General features: G+C 42.9%; 2 protein-coding genes across 2 annotated transcripts; one reads left to right on the top strand and one right to left on the bottom strand.

Annotated features, from left to right (window-relative positions):
• Positions 1-1721: 1721 nt before the first annotated feature.
• LOC108095332 (dihydrolipoyllysine-residue acetyltransferase component of pyruvate dehydrogenase complex) lies at positions 1722-9302 on the top strand. Its single transcript, XM_017196412.2, is given in 4 exon segments — positions 1722-1972; positions 7979-8204; positions 8206-8494; positions 9052-9302. Coding segments are annotated over 4 exon segments (681 nt in total). The 5' UTR covers positions 1722-1955; the 3' UTR covers positions 9201-9302.
• A 471-nt stretch (positions 9303-9773) lies between these two features.
• Positions 9774-14231, bottom strand: LOC108095330 (serine/threonine-protein kinase PAK mbt). Its single transcript, XM_017196411.2, is given in 4 exon segments — positions 9774-11163; positions 12285-12556; positions 12617-12964; positions 12967-14231. Coding segments are annotated over 4 exon segments (1899 nt in total). The 5' UTR covers positions 13769-14231; the 3' UTR covers positions 9774-10686.
• Between the last annotated feature and the right edge of the window lie 40 nt (positions 14232-14271).

Genomic DNA, 14271 nt, shown 5'->3' on the forward strand with positions numbered 1-14271 from the left:
TTTAAAACAGGATTAAAAATTTAATAAAAAAGAGGTTTGAGTTTAAAAAAAATATGAATTGTTGAAAAGTTTTTATTGTTTAGATATTTTTAATAATAGTTTTAGTCATAAGGTTGATGTATATATTTTTGAATACATCCAATTTATTGTTTTTGTTTCCCATTACTAAAAACTGGACTTATTTAAGATTAGATTGCACTTCTTTCTGAAGAATTAAGTAAACAAGGGTTTGCTAACCAGAAAAAGGGAGGTATTCAATCAAGGGTATTTGATTTTCGATGAGGGCTGACTCGTCTGATCCCTCACCAGGTTGTTTTGAGTTTCTTTGGCTGACTTTTAATCGCAAACCACGAGATTTACATGCGGGACAGATGTGCCCTGGGCTTTCGGGCTGCGGGGCTCTGGGGAAAGGAGATGGGTCGCCCGATCGGGATTTACCAGATCGGCAAAGAGCCAAAACAACAATTGGCCTAAAATCAATAAATTAATTAATAAAATATACAAATTGCGAACGGCGGACGACGGACGGCGTCGGAGTCGACGTCGCTTTGACGTCGTCTTGGATTGGATTGGCTTGACTTGGTTGGCCCGACTTGGCTTGGCTTGGCTCGGAGTGGAGTGGAGTGGAGTGGATTGGATTGGGTTCGAAAAACCTGTCATAACCAGAGCCCGGGCCCGTGACAAATTGGCTCCGAAAAACCAGAAGTACTCCTGCACTCTCAGCCAGCATAGATCGGCCATCGAGGCGCATGGGCCCACAGAAAAAAATCAACAGATATTCAAATATTTCATTTAAATTCTGATTAGTTTATTAAATAAAGTAGGGGAAGTTAAATTTAAAATTATGCTTTAAAGAATTTGAAAAGCCTTTTTCCCTGGCATTAGGTTAATTTAAATATGGTCACAATTTAAAGCTTCTCCTTCAAGGCTGAATTTAAAAATGCATTTTTCGTAGGAGAAAATATATATGAATGAAGTTGAAAGCAGAAATTATGTTAAGAAAGGTAAATGGTAAGGATATTAATTAAATCCTATTTCGAAAAACACGTATCCTTAGTCTTGGATTATTTTCAATTCACAATTACATTACAATAAAAATAAATGTAAAATAAATGTATAAATGTAAATGTTTATTCCGATATTGCTTTCACTCTTATTTTATTGAATAATAATAGAAAATCCATCCCTTTCCTTGATTGATTTTGTTAACAATTTGTTTACCATATACATCTTAATAAATGTTGACTTTTTTATAGATTCTTGTCTTTTGAATATATTATATTAGCTTCGTATGTCTTTCTCTACTTATCTTCCTCTATATATAATACATATATCCTGTAAATAACGCATCTATTTATATACATATATGTATTTATCAAGATTGGATTATGATCAGATGGGTGATTTTTTCCAGGGACAGCTGGTCTTGTTATTTCAAAGTTTTTCTTTCCGTGCAGAGGCAGAGCTTAAGCAAAGGCGCGGCTGGAGAGGCGGGGAAGTACGAGGAGGTGGATGCGGAGGAAGAGGAGGAGTAGAAGGTGGAGGAGTAGGCGGTGGCCACGGCGGTGCTGGCGGTGCAGGCGGTTCGGCTAGGGCGGTCTGAACCTGTTGCTCGGCCGCTGCCACTCCGCTGCCACTGCCGCTGCCGCGCCGCAGTCTCCGTCGAAGCCTCCGTCGAAGTCTCCGTCGCTGCCACAAAATATTGGATGGCCGTAGGTTAACTGTGTGCACACGGCATAAGTAACGTTCAGTCTGTCTCTAGAAGTCGATCGTGATCGTGGCCAGTCAGTTCCGCTCGATAGCAAAATAGCCGTAACCCTCGTCTCCCCCGTCCACAAAAAGAGCATCCAAGTGTTTTTTTTCTAGTTTAAGCTTAAGACGCGCGCGCCTCGAGTTCTTTTTTTATTTTTTGGTCCAGAACCCCCACAAAAAACACACACACACAACAAGACAAAATGAAGTACTTCAACATGTGAGTGATCCGTAAATATTAACCCATATATACGATTTTTTTTAAACCATATTGTGAAGAGAAAACCTTTTTTTTTAGTGGTGATTTAAATATTAAAAAATCTGAAACGAGGTTTACGTATCTTAAGGACTTTAAATGCTTGTTTTGCTTTGTATAACAATACTTTAATGGATCTGAATGAAATCTATGTTAAATGAGTAGTTTTTGGAAAGGTGCTATGATTATAAATGATTATTTATTCCTCAATCTTATAAAGGATATTTTCGCATTGAATTTGGTTTTTTCTTGCTTTTTTTTTTGGACAAAACTCTACCTTTGTTGCCAACTGTCGAAATGCATTGGCAATCGCCTCGGTTGCATGTTGCAGGTTGACTTGCAACCTTTTTGGGGCACGACCACATGCAGGTGTAAGTTAGCTCGGCTTAATGCCAATTTGAACTTTAACACGCCGCCGCTTAGAAACTGGAACTAAGCTGCTAAAAAGCGAAGCCGCAAATGCCAAAGTTTGGTCATCACCATCATCATCATGACGGTGGCGACAATGATGATGATGATGATGGTGGTGATAATCACGGTGGCTGATGAAGTTGTCACGGGATTTGAGGTTGGCATTTTGCCGGCAAAGAAATGGCAAAGTTAACTCGCCTTTTATGGCGAGATCGATTGGGAAAGAGAGAAGAAGTGACAATGTTTCAAGGTCGCCGGCTGATGTGGCTCCTCTTTCTAAAGACAAACTCCCCTCCCCCTGCCCCTCGCCGCTCGCCCCTCGCCATTCGGCAGCTCCACTTTTGTGGACTTTCCGCAGCTGCAACAAATTAAGTATATTGGATTAATTACCAGACGTGCCTGCTGCTGTGGTTGTCATATAAATTAACGGTTGCATTTTTAATGCGAGCTGACAGACAGACCGCACTCACACCGCATATCTGCCTGCATTTATCGCCGCATAAATGCAATACCACTCGGCTCGGCTGTGTAATATATGTGTACAACACATATATACATTTCCATATGTTCATATATCCATATAAACATATGCATGCATATTTATATGTGTGTTAATCGCCGCGTTGTATGCGGGAATTAATCACTCGAGAGGTGGAGGCGCCAGGCTGACGGCAAAATCAGGATTTTCGCCTTTGCCGCATTATGCAATTTGTATATATTTAAATATAGATAAACAAAATGCGCGGCGATGCCTTCAAGATCCAAGATTCAAGGACTTTGAAGTCTCTAAATTGGCAATGTGAGTGACTAATATGCACTTCGTAGGCCAAAGAGAATTCAATGCGAGACAAACGCAAAAAAAAAAATAAAAGAAACACAAAAACATAAACACCACTCTGGGCCAAATCAAAAGACTTAGGCAGCGAACTCGCTCGATTTGGCATGCAGCCAGCAAAAGCGGCAACAACAAAACTGAAAACACGTACTTGGCCAACTAACAGCGACACAATGCACCGTTATTGAACCCACTTGCCTTAAGCCACTTGGCTTTTTTCGCCTTAATTTTGAACCAACCAAGAAACCAACTCTACTTCACTTCACTTCATTCGATTCAACTTGATCCAACGGCAGCAATAAAAGTAGTTACAATCAAATTGAATTCGAATTTGAATCCGATTCGGTGTCGAATGTGCACGTTTGGCCTGTAATAAGTGGCTACACATATGTATGATATCGCTGGAGGTGGCAAAGGGGATGGGGAAGGGGTTACGGGGGGCAAAAGGGGGAGTTAGCGCGTAATGAGGGCGCCAGACCAATTAGAAAACGTGCATGGTTTAACTGGGGCAGGTGTCGCACTCGACAGCCAGCCAACTGACTAATCGATTGGAAACCTCATGCCGCCAGCTCAAGATCAACGATTCGAGGAACTGAAAACCAGACGCAGACATCATTGAAAATCTCATTAAAAAAGTAATAGGTTTGCCAAGAGTTTGGAAGCAACCGAAATGCAGTTCCTCAGCATTAAAATCAATCAGAGCTTTGCGCAAAATTGACATTGACATTCTGTTGAAATCAGTTAATTAACTAAAAAATTTTAGTTCCATTATTTTCAAGTTAAAATTCTTAAAATTTGTGGCCTTAAGTAATTATTAAGAAAATCATTAAAAAAAAAAATACTTTATTTTCTAATCTTATAGAGATTAGATTACATCAAACACTCAATTTTAATTTATTCATTTCAATTTATTTAATACAACTCAATTTAATTCGCATTGATTAAAAACTTAAATGTATGCAAATGCCACTCCAAGTGAATTGTTAAACACATACTTAAATTCAAATTCATTGTTTTAACAAATTTATTTAAAAATAAACGAATTGAAGATAAAAACACCAACTTCCGCCATTTGAAGCCTTAAGTTATGGAAGTTCTACTGTGGTTTTCGTTACCATATCCGCAGTAGGCCCAATGACGCCATCAAATTAAGTCAAATAAAGAAGCAGAAAGCCATGAGCCGACAAAGTGGTGCAAAAAAAAGAGTAGGAATATATTTAAAGTAAAAACAAATACAGGGCCAGAACGAAAGAAAACAAAAGCGAAATGAAGTGAAATAAATTAAGAGCCAAACCAATTTGTTGACCAAGCTCTCAAGGAAGATGGCGATGATGGAGATGAGGCTGCATTAAATAAGTGGTTCCGCCTGCCCCGCCGAAATTCTCGCCAACGCGATGCTTATCATAAATTCGCAACTAATGTCGGCTTATATAACCGGCTGACAGCCGTTGGAACCGATGGCACTAAGGAGACGCTTTTTACAAACAGGCCCACGGCTAGAAATGCTCAAGCACTTCGGCTGAGCTGAAGCCCCATTGTACCTAACCCACCTAACCCACCTGTCCACCAGTCCACCAGTCTAGCAGTCGGTGGAATGGTTGTGGGTGCGGACTGGCATCTGCCAGTGTCTGCGATCGTTCCCGTTCCCGTTGGCCAACACAACACACGATACTGAGTACAATGGCAAACCGGTTGCGAAGAAGCTCGAGCCCTAGCCAAATGTCATGCTCAGACTCAAAAGTCGCCCATCCATGTGGCTGCGCTTAGAAACCAACGCCTGGCGACACTTCTTCTGGGAACTGAAATGAAATCCCACACAGGCCAAATTCACTTGACTGCTGTCAAAGTCGAAGTGTGCAGTAATTAATAACTGCAGATATATAGAAGCTGGAGCCGTGACAAAGTCTAAGTCGAATATAGCAAGTCATCAAAGGCTCTTATTGTAGTTATTGGTTTAAAGTTCTAGTCAGATTACAAAATAATGAGGCATAGTGTATCTTTCCTGGGTCATAAAAAGTAAATAGAACTAAAGGTCCAGTTTTGAATTCTTTCACTTTTAATTATATTAAGCTCTCGAATTTCTACTTATTTAATGTATTTCTTACAAACCAGATCCCAAAAAGAATTCAATTTACAATTTTGAATGAAAATTTGTTAAAATTTTTTTTAAATATTTTTAAAACAATAAAACAATGTTTGTTCTTAATGTTTTCCATAGCAGAATTAATTGGAAATTATTACTATATTAGAAATGTCTAAAAAACTTTAAAAAAAATAATGACGAAAAGGCAAACCGGACTTTTTCTGGAAATAGAAAGTAGGCTTTTCATTCTAATATGCAAATCGTGACCTATTACGAATGCAAAACACAGTGAAAATTGGAAAATCATGGGCCTAACCCCCTCGGAAATATTTCTGGGCACGCCTCTGATGGCGGGCAATGATTTTGGCCGCAAAAAAATTTCAGATGGGGGAGCAGAGCCATTGGAGAGTTGGAGATGCCAGGCACGCACCCACAAATCGAGCCCACGCCTTTCACCTTTACCGGTTGCATAATCCGGCGGTTAACTGGGCCATCCGCCATCCATATCCACCGATCCGTGGATAACCAAGTCATCCGATCGGCTGACCCCAAAAAGCAAATAAATCCCATTTGGTGGGAGGGGGGAAAATGCAGCATGGGTAAAATGCAAAGTAAAAGAGCGCAAGAGTAATAAAATGCAAATAAAATGAAATGCAAAATACGAACAACGGCGTTGGCTAAAAATAAAACTTGGCTTGCACATTTTACCGTTATTAGCCAACTGCCAACTGCAGTGTGAGCGCGCACTTAAATTTATTCTGGCGTGGTGCTGGCTGCCAACTGGTTTCCCACTTGGATTGCTGGCTGCCTTTTGCATAAGCACCTGTCTCCTTTGGCCGCCCCCCCCCCGCCACTCCCCTTAGCAGACCACCCCCTTTCCAACAACAACAACAACAACAAAACACTCAACTTCAACATCGCTAGGAAAGAATTTCAAAACGAGTTCGCTGCCTAAGTCTTTTGTTTTGCATAAAATATTAGCAATTGACTCACTGAAGTCGCGGCAAAAAATCAAAAACCAAAAGGAGAAGAAAAAAACCGAAACAAAAACAAAAAATAGACTTAAAAAAAAGGCAAAAAAGTTAAATGAAAACACAAAAACAAAACTGGCATAGAAGCCAAGCAGAAACAGAGCAACATTCATTCGCATTCGAATTCGGCATTAAAGCGAAATCCATATCCAAATCGAAATCGAAAGTGAACAAACCCGTTTGCCTGACCTTTACACATTAATATTTGTTAGCACATCTCCGTCCGTCCTCCGTCAGCGGGCCACATGAAACAACTAACAACAAATCTTACAGGAAAACCGAATGACATTCAGCAGGCGACTACTTTTCTAAGGTTTCTCAGGTCCATAAACAGTGGTTATTCGTCTCTAAAACTATATTTAACGATATAAAATAAATATCAATGTAAAGATCAATGTGATAAAACTGTTAAATATTTTTGAAGTTAGCACTTTAATTTTCATTCCGCTTGATGGACAATGGCTAACCTAAAATTGCTTTCAATAAAGATAATATAAGAGTTTCTTCATTTAAATTTAATTTAATTGTGAGCGAGTTATTAACATTATTAGAAGATTTGAATTGAATTTAAAATCAAGAACCTATTTTTTTTTATACACACAGCTTATTTAGGCTGATTCCACTTGATTTATGTTCCCAAGTTTCTGTTAACCTTTCTTTACTGTATGTGCAGGGGCGGGTACATGTTTATGTACACAATATTAACGACTTCAGGTTCTGTATTGAATAACCCGTCCAACCAGACTTTGGTGATTGCTCGAGAGTTGGGTTCGAGCTGGAAGTCACGAGGATTAGATGCGTGGTTGGGCAACCTTGCCGGGGGATTCACCAGCTCCACCACTTCTGAATCCCGTCCAAAGCCAGTTAACGTCGAGCCAAAAGGTCCCTTTGCTACCTAACGTTTACCCATAAATAAATGCCACCTCTACACTGTATTGCATTACAAATTACTTTCAAAGTCTTGACAATTCCAGATTTACCAGTCGATTCTGGCAATTATTAAAACATTGAACCTATTGGTTCGTTGGGAATAATACGCCAGTTAGTCCAAATTTATTATTGTAAAATTTGAATGAAAAACCACTAAATTAGTATTAGAAGGGGGCATGTGCAATTAAATGGTTTAACTGTGCATTCAACTTTAAAATTCCGAACACTTTCTAATAAGAAATGTACTTTTGGAATATTCACTTTTTATTTCTAATAAGTAGATTCAAAAAAAAACTCAGGAAATAAATATTCATAAAAGTCGGAAATAATACGCCTATGTTAAATTTTGTTATAAGAAAACTTTATGCAATTCTGTAGGTGTTCAGATTCCGTGTTAAAACATGCATCTTACAATTTATTATAAATAATAAATAAAGTTAAGCTTCTATCAGTTTAGTTTAAACATTATTATTATGATAATCTATATCTTTGAATTTTTAAAATAAATAACAAAACGAGAATCTTTATATTTATTTTTCATTTCTTTTGAAACAAAACTAAAAAGTATATAGACAAGTGTTTTGAATTTGCTTACCTGTTTTAAGATCTTATAAGTTTCAAAACCATATATTAATAATAATATTTATGCAATAATAATATTTTAATATTTACCTTTACAGCTGCCTGCTCTTCATCGTCTGCGTCCTGTGCTACGGCCTCGTTTCCGCCCAGGAGGATGGTGGTCCGGCTGTTTCGCCGGCGAAGAGGATCGCCGCACTGCGCCGTCCCGTTGGGAAGGCGGCCAAGGTGACCACCACGACGACAGCGGCGCCACAGCCAGCGGACGCCGGCGGCGAGGGCGAGGAGTACGACGAGGAGGCCGGCGAACACGGCGACCATGGCGAGGGAGGGCGACGAGGCGGCCTTCGCCAGCTCGTCCACCACCACCACCACGGAGGCGCCCAAGAAGGTCGGCCCGGTGATCCGGCCGTTCCGCTCCAACGACGACTTCCTCAACTCGCTGAAGCGCCGCCAGGCGAACGCCAAGAAGCATCGCGCCGAGAAGCCCCCGAGTCCCAGCAAGCCGGCCAAGAAGAGCGAGGAGTCCAGCTCCGGCGAGCAGGAGGAGCCCGCCTCCGCGCCCGCCCCCGCCCCCGCAGCCAGTCCCGCCAAGGGCTACAAGGGCAACTCGGCATGTAAGTAGAGTCTGGGAATGAATTAAGATTCCTTAGAAAAAAATAGAAAGAAAGGGAAAAAAGGAAGGTACCACAAAAAATGTTTAACCATTTCAAGAAGTTCTTAAAGTAAAAATAAAATATTAATATTAATTAAAATATACTATAAAGATAATGTGTGTTGAAACCCTTCTGATTTCTGCTTCATCCCCAAATAAGTATATTTCAGAGGATATTTATCATATAAAGTATTTTAATTTCTCAATTCTTTTTTAATGTAAGTATTTTTAAAACATAAAAGATAAACTTTACCAATCAGATCAATACAACAAACATTTCCAAGACTTGTTTATTATTTATAATCCTTTAATTTGTTGCTATTTCTATAAAAATTTTTGAACAATATTTTACTTCGGTTAGGTGATATTTGATAGGAATATATTTTCCCCATATGGGAAATATTGTGAGGATAAAATATGTTTAGAATGAAATTTTCTGAAGAACCAAAAGAAAGGCTACCATTACTTCTCAGATTGATTTCTTAGAATTTGGAGATCTAATTTGTATTTTTTTCACAGTGAGCCGTCGCAAGTTGTCGAAGACCGTGAAGGCGACGCCCGTGGAAGCCGTGGAGGATGCCGCCGCCGAGGAGTCGGAGCAGCAGCAGAAGGAGGAGTCGAAGCCCAAGCGTCCCATCGGTCGTCTGGCCCTGCGGAAGCGCAACTAAGCGGGAATGTGACCCACACCCCACACCCAGCCCCCTTTCCCCCCTCCATTTCCCCTGGCCTCCCCCTTCGAATCATATGGCTAGCTATGTGGCAGCCCGATCTGCCCTTTAGTTCTTAGTTCGCAATTGATTTTTTGTGTATGTAATATATTTGTAATTTTATGTTGTAAACAAAACACACGCGCACACACAAACACAAACACACACACACTCTCACGACCACGACCACGCCCACTATCTAGAGCCAGCCCCATCCTCCATGTCCGCGATGAATACGCATATATATTTCGCGAATATATAGGCGGCCATTTGCACGGGCACAATTATGTATTCTTCACAACCATCAATCAACCAATCAATCAATCAATCAACCAATAATAAAAACAAAGTAAAAAATAACATTTGCATTTGACTTAAGTTTTTGAATATTCACTGCAGCATTAAAAATCAAGGATAACCAGAAAATTGTTGAAGATATCAACATTTTTCGAATTTTTGATCAGTATTTCCACAAGTTTGAATAGAAATAATATTTTGAGCAACATTTAATGTCAAATGAAAACAACAATATCGAACATTTTTGCGTTTATGTTTATTCATTAATTAATAATTACACGGGTTTAATCAAAAAACAGAACAAAGAATGTAAGCTAAAAGATCTAAAATATTTTCGAAATCGGGAATGAGTTTATATGTATGTATAGTTGGTCTGAAGAGTTAACATGTCACACAGTTATGTATCAGATGCATTAACGTGGCCTTTGTAACTGTTTTTTAGGCCCTAAAGATATGTCCAAATCATTTCGAATGCCCTTTCAACTATCTCTTTCTCTCTCGTTTTCGGCGCCAACGCTTCCGTCTCTTTTCGATTCACACCTTCGTTGTTTCGCTTTACTTAGGGCTACGTTTTGTTTTTATAAAAAATATATGTGTTTATATATATATATAGATTTTTAACATTATCTCTTAGCGTATATATATTCGAACAATGTTTATGGGCTGGTTAAAAAAAATCAAACACGCGCACACACAAATTAATATTGACAAGAAGAGAGAGCAAAATGCAGAAATTATCATATATATAAATGTGTTCAAAGGGCCGATTTCGGTCCTCGGGCAGATAAATGCTATATGTATATCGATCTCGTTCCGAACGATGTTCTGGATGCGATTCTTCCATTTTTTTTATTTTGTTTTGAGGCGGGTGAAAGGCACATTGCGTTCTCTTCGGAAACCTCGAGTGTTCGTTTGTGGGAATGGTGGCTAAAATGTGGGTGTGCTGGCTTAAATGACTTTACAACGTTTCGAGGGGGTTTCGGGAATAAGTACAGTTGCCAAACTGAATGTTAATACTAGAGTTCGATCGATGGATGCCCACGGCTAGGGAATGTGTTCCATTTCATTTTGTTTGCTGTTTGCTTCTCCAATCTTCTGGATTGGTCGGCGTCCTGTGGGTGTCGGTGTGGGTGTGGGCTTCCGCCGCCATCTACGGATGGTGTCGGGCATTGCGCATCAGCGGCACGAGCAGCGACGGCGGTCCCGCCTGACGCAGGAAGGGATGGGCCAGCAGCTCGGCGGCGGTGGCTCGCTGCGCCGGATCCCGGACGAGCATCCGGTCGAGGAAGGACTGCAGGCGCGGCGATACCTTGTGGGCGTTCTTCAGGTTCGGCGGCTGCATGTCGCGGATGCGACGCATCGCCTGCAGCGGCGGTTCGTTGAAGAAGGGCGGCTCGCCGTCGACCATCTCGATGACCATGATGCCCAGCGACCAGATGTCCACCTCGGGTCCGTAGGGCAGGCGGGAAATCACCTCCGGCGACATCCAGTACGGCGTGCCCACGAGACTCTTGCGCTTCGGCAGCTCCTGGGACACCTGGGCGCAGAATCCAAAGTCCGACAGCTTGACCCGTCCATCGGCGGCCAGCAGAATCGAGTCCGACTTGATGTCGCGATGGATGACGCCCTGTGTTGTTCGGCCAACGGAAGCACCGAACGAGACATGGAAAGGAAGAGAAAGGAAATTGGTTAAAAGCGCTCACAGTTTGCGGTTTTCCCCCACCCACACGCCCTTTCTCCCAGCCACTTATCGCATTACACGAGCCAACGTGGGACAGAAGTGCACAAAAGAAACCAGCGCTACCCACCGTGCAACGCCCAAAAAGAACTCCCTGCTGCGGGCAACTTGGCTTCCCCTCGCCTAGGAAATGCATCCAACTGGTTCTAGCCGTTAAATAAATGCTTTAAATTTGGATAGAAATGTTTGATTTCATTGAGTTCAAATGGAATGCATCAAATTTATTCAAAGCAATAATTTACTACCTATATTTTGGATGCTCAATATTGTTCTACAATTTCTAGTTAACGAATTAATACCTTTACACTTGTAACTTTTTCGTGATTTGATATTAATTTATAGATTAAAGACCTTGAAATTGAAATAAGAAATTATTGCTAAGCAGTTTGCTTGATTTGGACACAATATATATTGCTTCCTGAAGCTTTAATGTAGTTTATTTGCTAAACAAAATAGATCGTCTTTAAGTTGGTCCTCAAGCGTTCATATCCTAATTCAAACTATTAAAAATCATATGCAATCTTATAAATCAAAATAAAAACTATATTTAAAACGAAAATTGAATCTATTTACCTATAAAAAACACAGCATTCTACTGCTGAATTTTACCCAGTAACAAAACTCTACTGGTGTTGAAGATCTTTCTTTCACACACAAAGAAATAAAATAACTACATATCTCCCCAACAAGTACTTTTGGGGTAGGGCATGCACGTGCGATTTCACTCGGAATTTCGGGCGGGTAACGCGACTAGACGACCCACTGTGCGGCCGACGACTTTTGTTGGTGACAACATTTAGAAATTGAAACCAAAGCCACGCGAAAGCGGAGGGCGAAGAAAGCGCCACAAATGGCAAGGCAATGGCACAAAGAATCGCATGGCGACTACAGCCAGAAGTGCTTGTCCACTTGCGCCAGACAATCGCACAATGGAAGAGGAGAGTGCGAGGAAGAGGGGAAAACGCAAAGGGAAATGAGGGGTTCGGAGCAGTGTCATGCTGGTCACGCACCTGTGAGTGCAAATAGGCCAAAGCCTTCAAGCACTGCTTGCAGACGGTGGCTATCTGCTCCTCGTCCATCCGCGAATGGGTGACAATGTCGGTGAGAGCCCCGCCCTCGAGGTACTCCATCACCACCCAGAGCTCATCGTTGACCAGAAAGCTGGAGTACGTCTCCACGATATTGGGATGATGGTAGTCGCGCATGATGACCACCTCGTTGAAGAGCAGCTCTCGTCGCTGTTGTTTGCGCAGGTCCATCTTCTTCACGGCCACCTGGCGACCTGTAAACAATTCAATTCTCTTCTTAGTTTCTGGACAGGATTAGATACCCGAGTGCCTACCTGTAGATTTGTCTGTGGCTATGCAAACCGTGCCCGTTGAGCCTTCGCCTATTTTGTTGAAGTGGTCGAGGTTCTCGCGCGGATCTCCGGCGGAGACCACCATTTGCAGGGCGGCACGGAACTGTTCGTGGGTCAGGCGCTGGTCCTGCTTCGGCTGACCGGCCGCTCCTGCCGCCGCCTGCTGGGCAGCACTGCTCGCTCCGCCGCTCGAACTGGAGGCCCTCGATGCTGACTTGGCCAGGTGCTGGTGCGGATGGGCGTGCGGATGCAAGGGGTTTTGGTTCTGATCGCCGGCCTGTTTGGCCTGCTGCTGCAGCTGCTGCTGTTGCTGTTGGCTTGTGGGATACATGGGGGATAGCTGCCGCTGTTGCCATTGTTCGTATGCGAGTGGTTCGATCGCGTGCCACTGGCCACCGAGCCGACGGGCGAGGTCTGCTGCTGCTGCTGTTGCTGCTGGTGGGGAATGGAGCCGGATGACGGGATGGCCAGGTTGCTGCGATACTGCTGCAGGTTGGTCTGATCCGTGCGCACGGCCAGCGGTCCGGTTGCTCCATTGGCGTGCTGACTGGTGTAGAGCAGGGAGGGATGGGCACCGGGTGGCTTAAAGCCGCCACTGCCGCCGCCGCCACCAAGACCACCTCCAGCTGCCGACGGCGGACCTTCCTCCTCGGGCACCGATGGCGGCACATTGGCCACCCGGCGTACTCTCGGCGGACTGGAGCTCCGCAGCGAATTCGATCTGGCCACATGTGAGGTCTTCGGCAGGATTATGCCGCCCGTTTCTGGTGGCAACATCATGCCCTGCGGATTCATCAGCCCATGCGAACCGGGTGCCATGGGATTGGGAGCCATGGGGCCCATCATCATGGTGCTGCTGCTGTTGAGCGAGGTGGTGTCCGCCTTGTTGTTGTTGTGATGCGGACGCACAATGGTCTTCAGGTCGAGGATCTCAGTGGGCGTAATCTCCGAGGGATCGACCAGCGGCAAGGGGCGATTCGAGGACTTGAGGATCTGATTGTTGCCCACAATCGAGGCCCATTGCAGCGGCAGGCCAACGTATTTGTTTTCCCGCTTATCGAATCCGGTGTGCACACGATGCTCAAAATTGCTGGGCATCGAGATCAGCGGTTTCTTTTTCTTCTTCGAGAACATCTTCAACGACTCAGATTTCCCGTGCTCCAAATTTCTGGCCTTTTACCGCCCTTTTTTCTTGTTTTTGTTGTTTTAGTTGTTGCTCGCCCGACAATGGAAAATGCACAAACAACAAACGATGGCAACGGCAACTCCAGCAACAACAACAGCGACAGCAACAAAAACAACAACTTCTTCCCGATCTCACTAGCTCACACACACAGGCAAACGCACGGACACGGGCACGCACACAGACGCATAGCAGCGGACGCGACTGGGGAAACGGCGATTGATGATCAAAAATCGAAAATCACGAATCCTGCTGCAAATCCTCCAGCGAGTCGCCTGCTCCAATGGTCAGCACATCGCTTTTGGGGCGACAGCACGAGCACAAGCGATTCGGGGAACAAAAAAATAAACTAAAGAAAATAATTGCCGATGCCAGAAATAGAGGTGGAGAAACATCGATTCTTTTTCGTGACTATCGCTGCCAGATCTGGAGGTGGAAAAATCTCGATTATTTC

Source organism: Drosophila ficusphila, unplaced genomic scaffold (assembly GCF_018152265.1).
Source record: "Drosophila ficusphila isolate 14025-0441.05 unplaced genomic scaffold, ASM1815226v1 contig_198, whole genome shotgun sequence".
In the NCBI taxonomy this organism is placed as follows: domain Eukaryota; kingdom Metazoa; phylum Arthropoda; class Insecta; order Diptera; family Drosophilidae; genus Drosophila; species Drosophila ficusphila.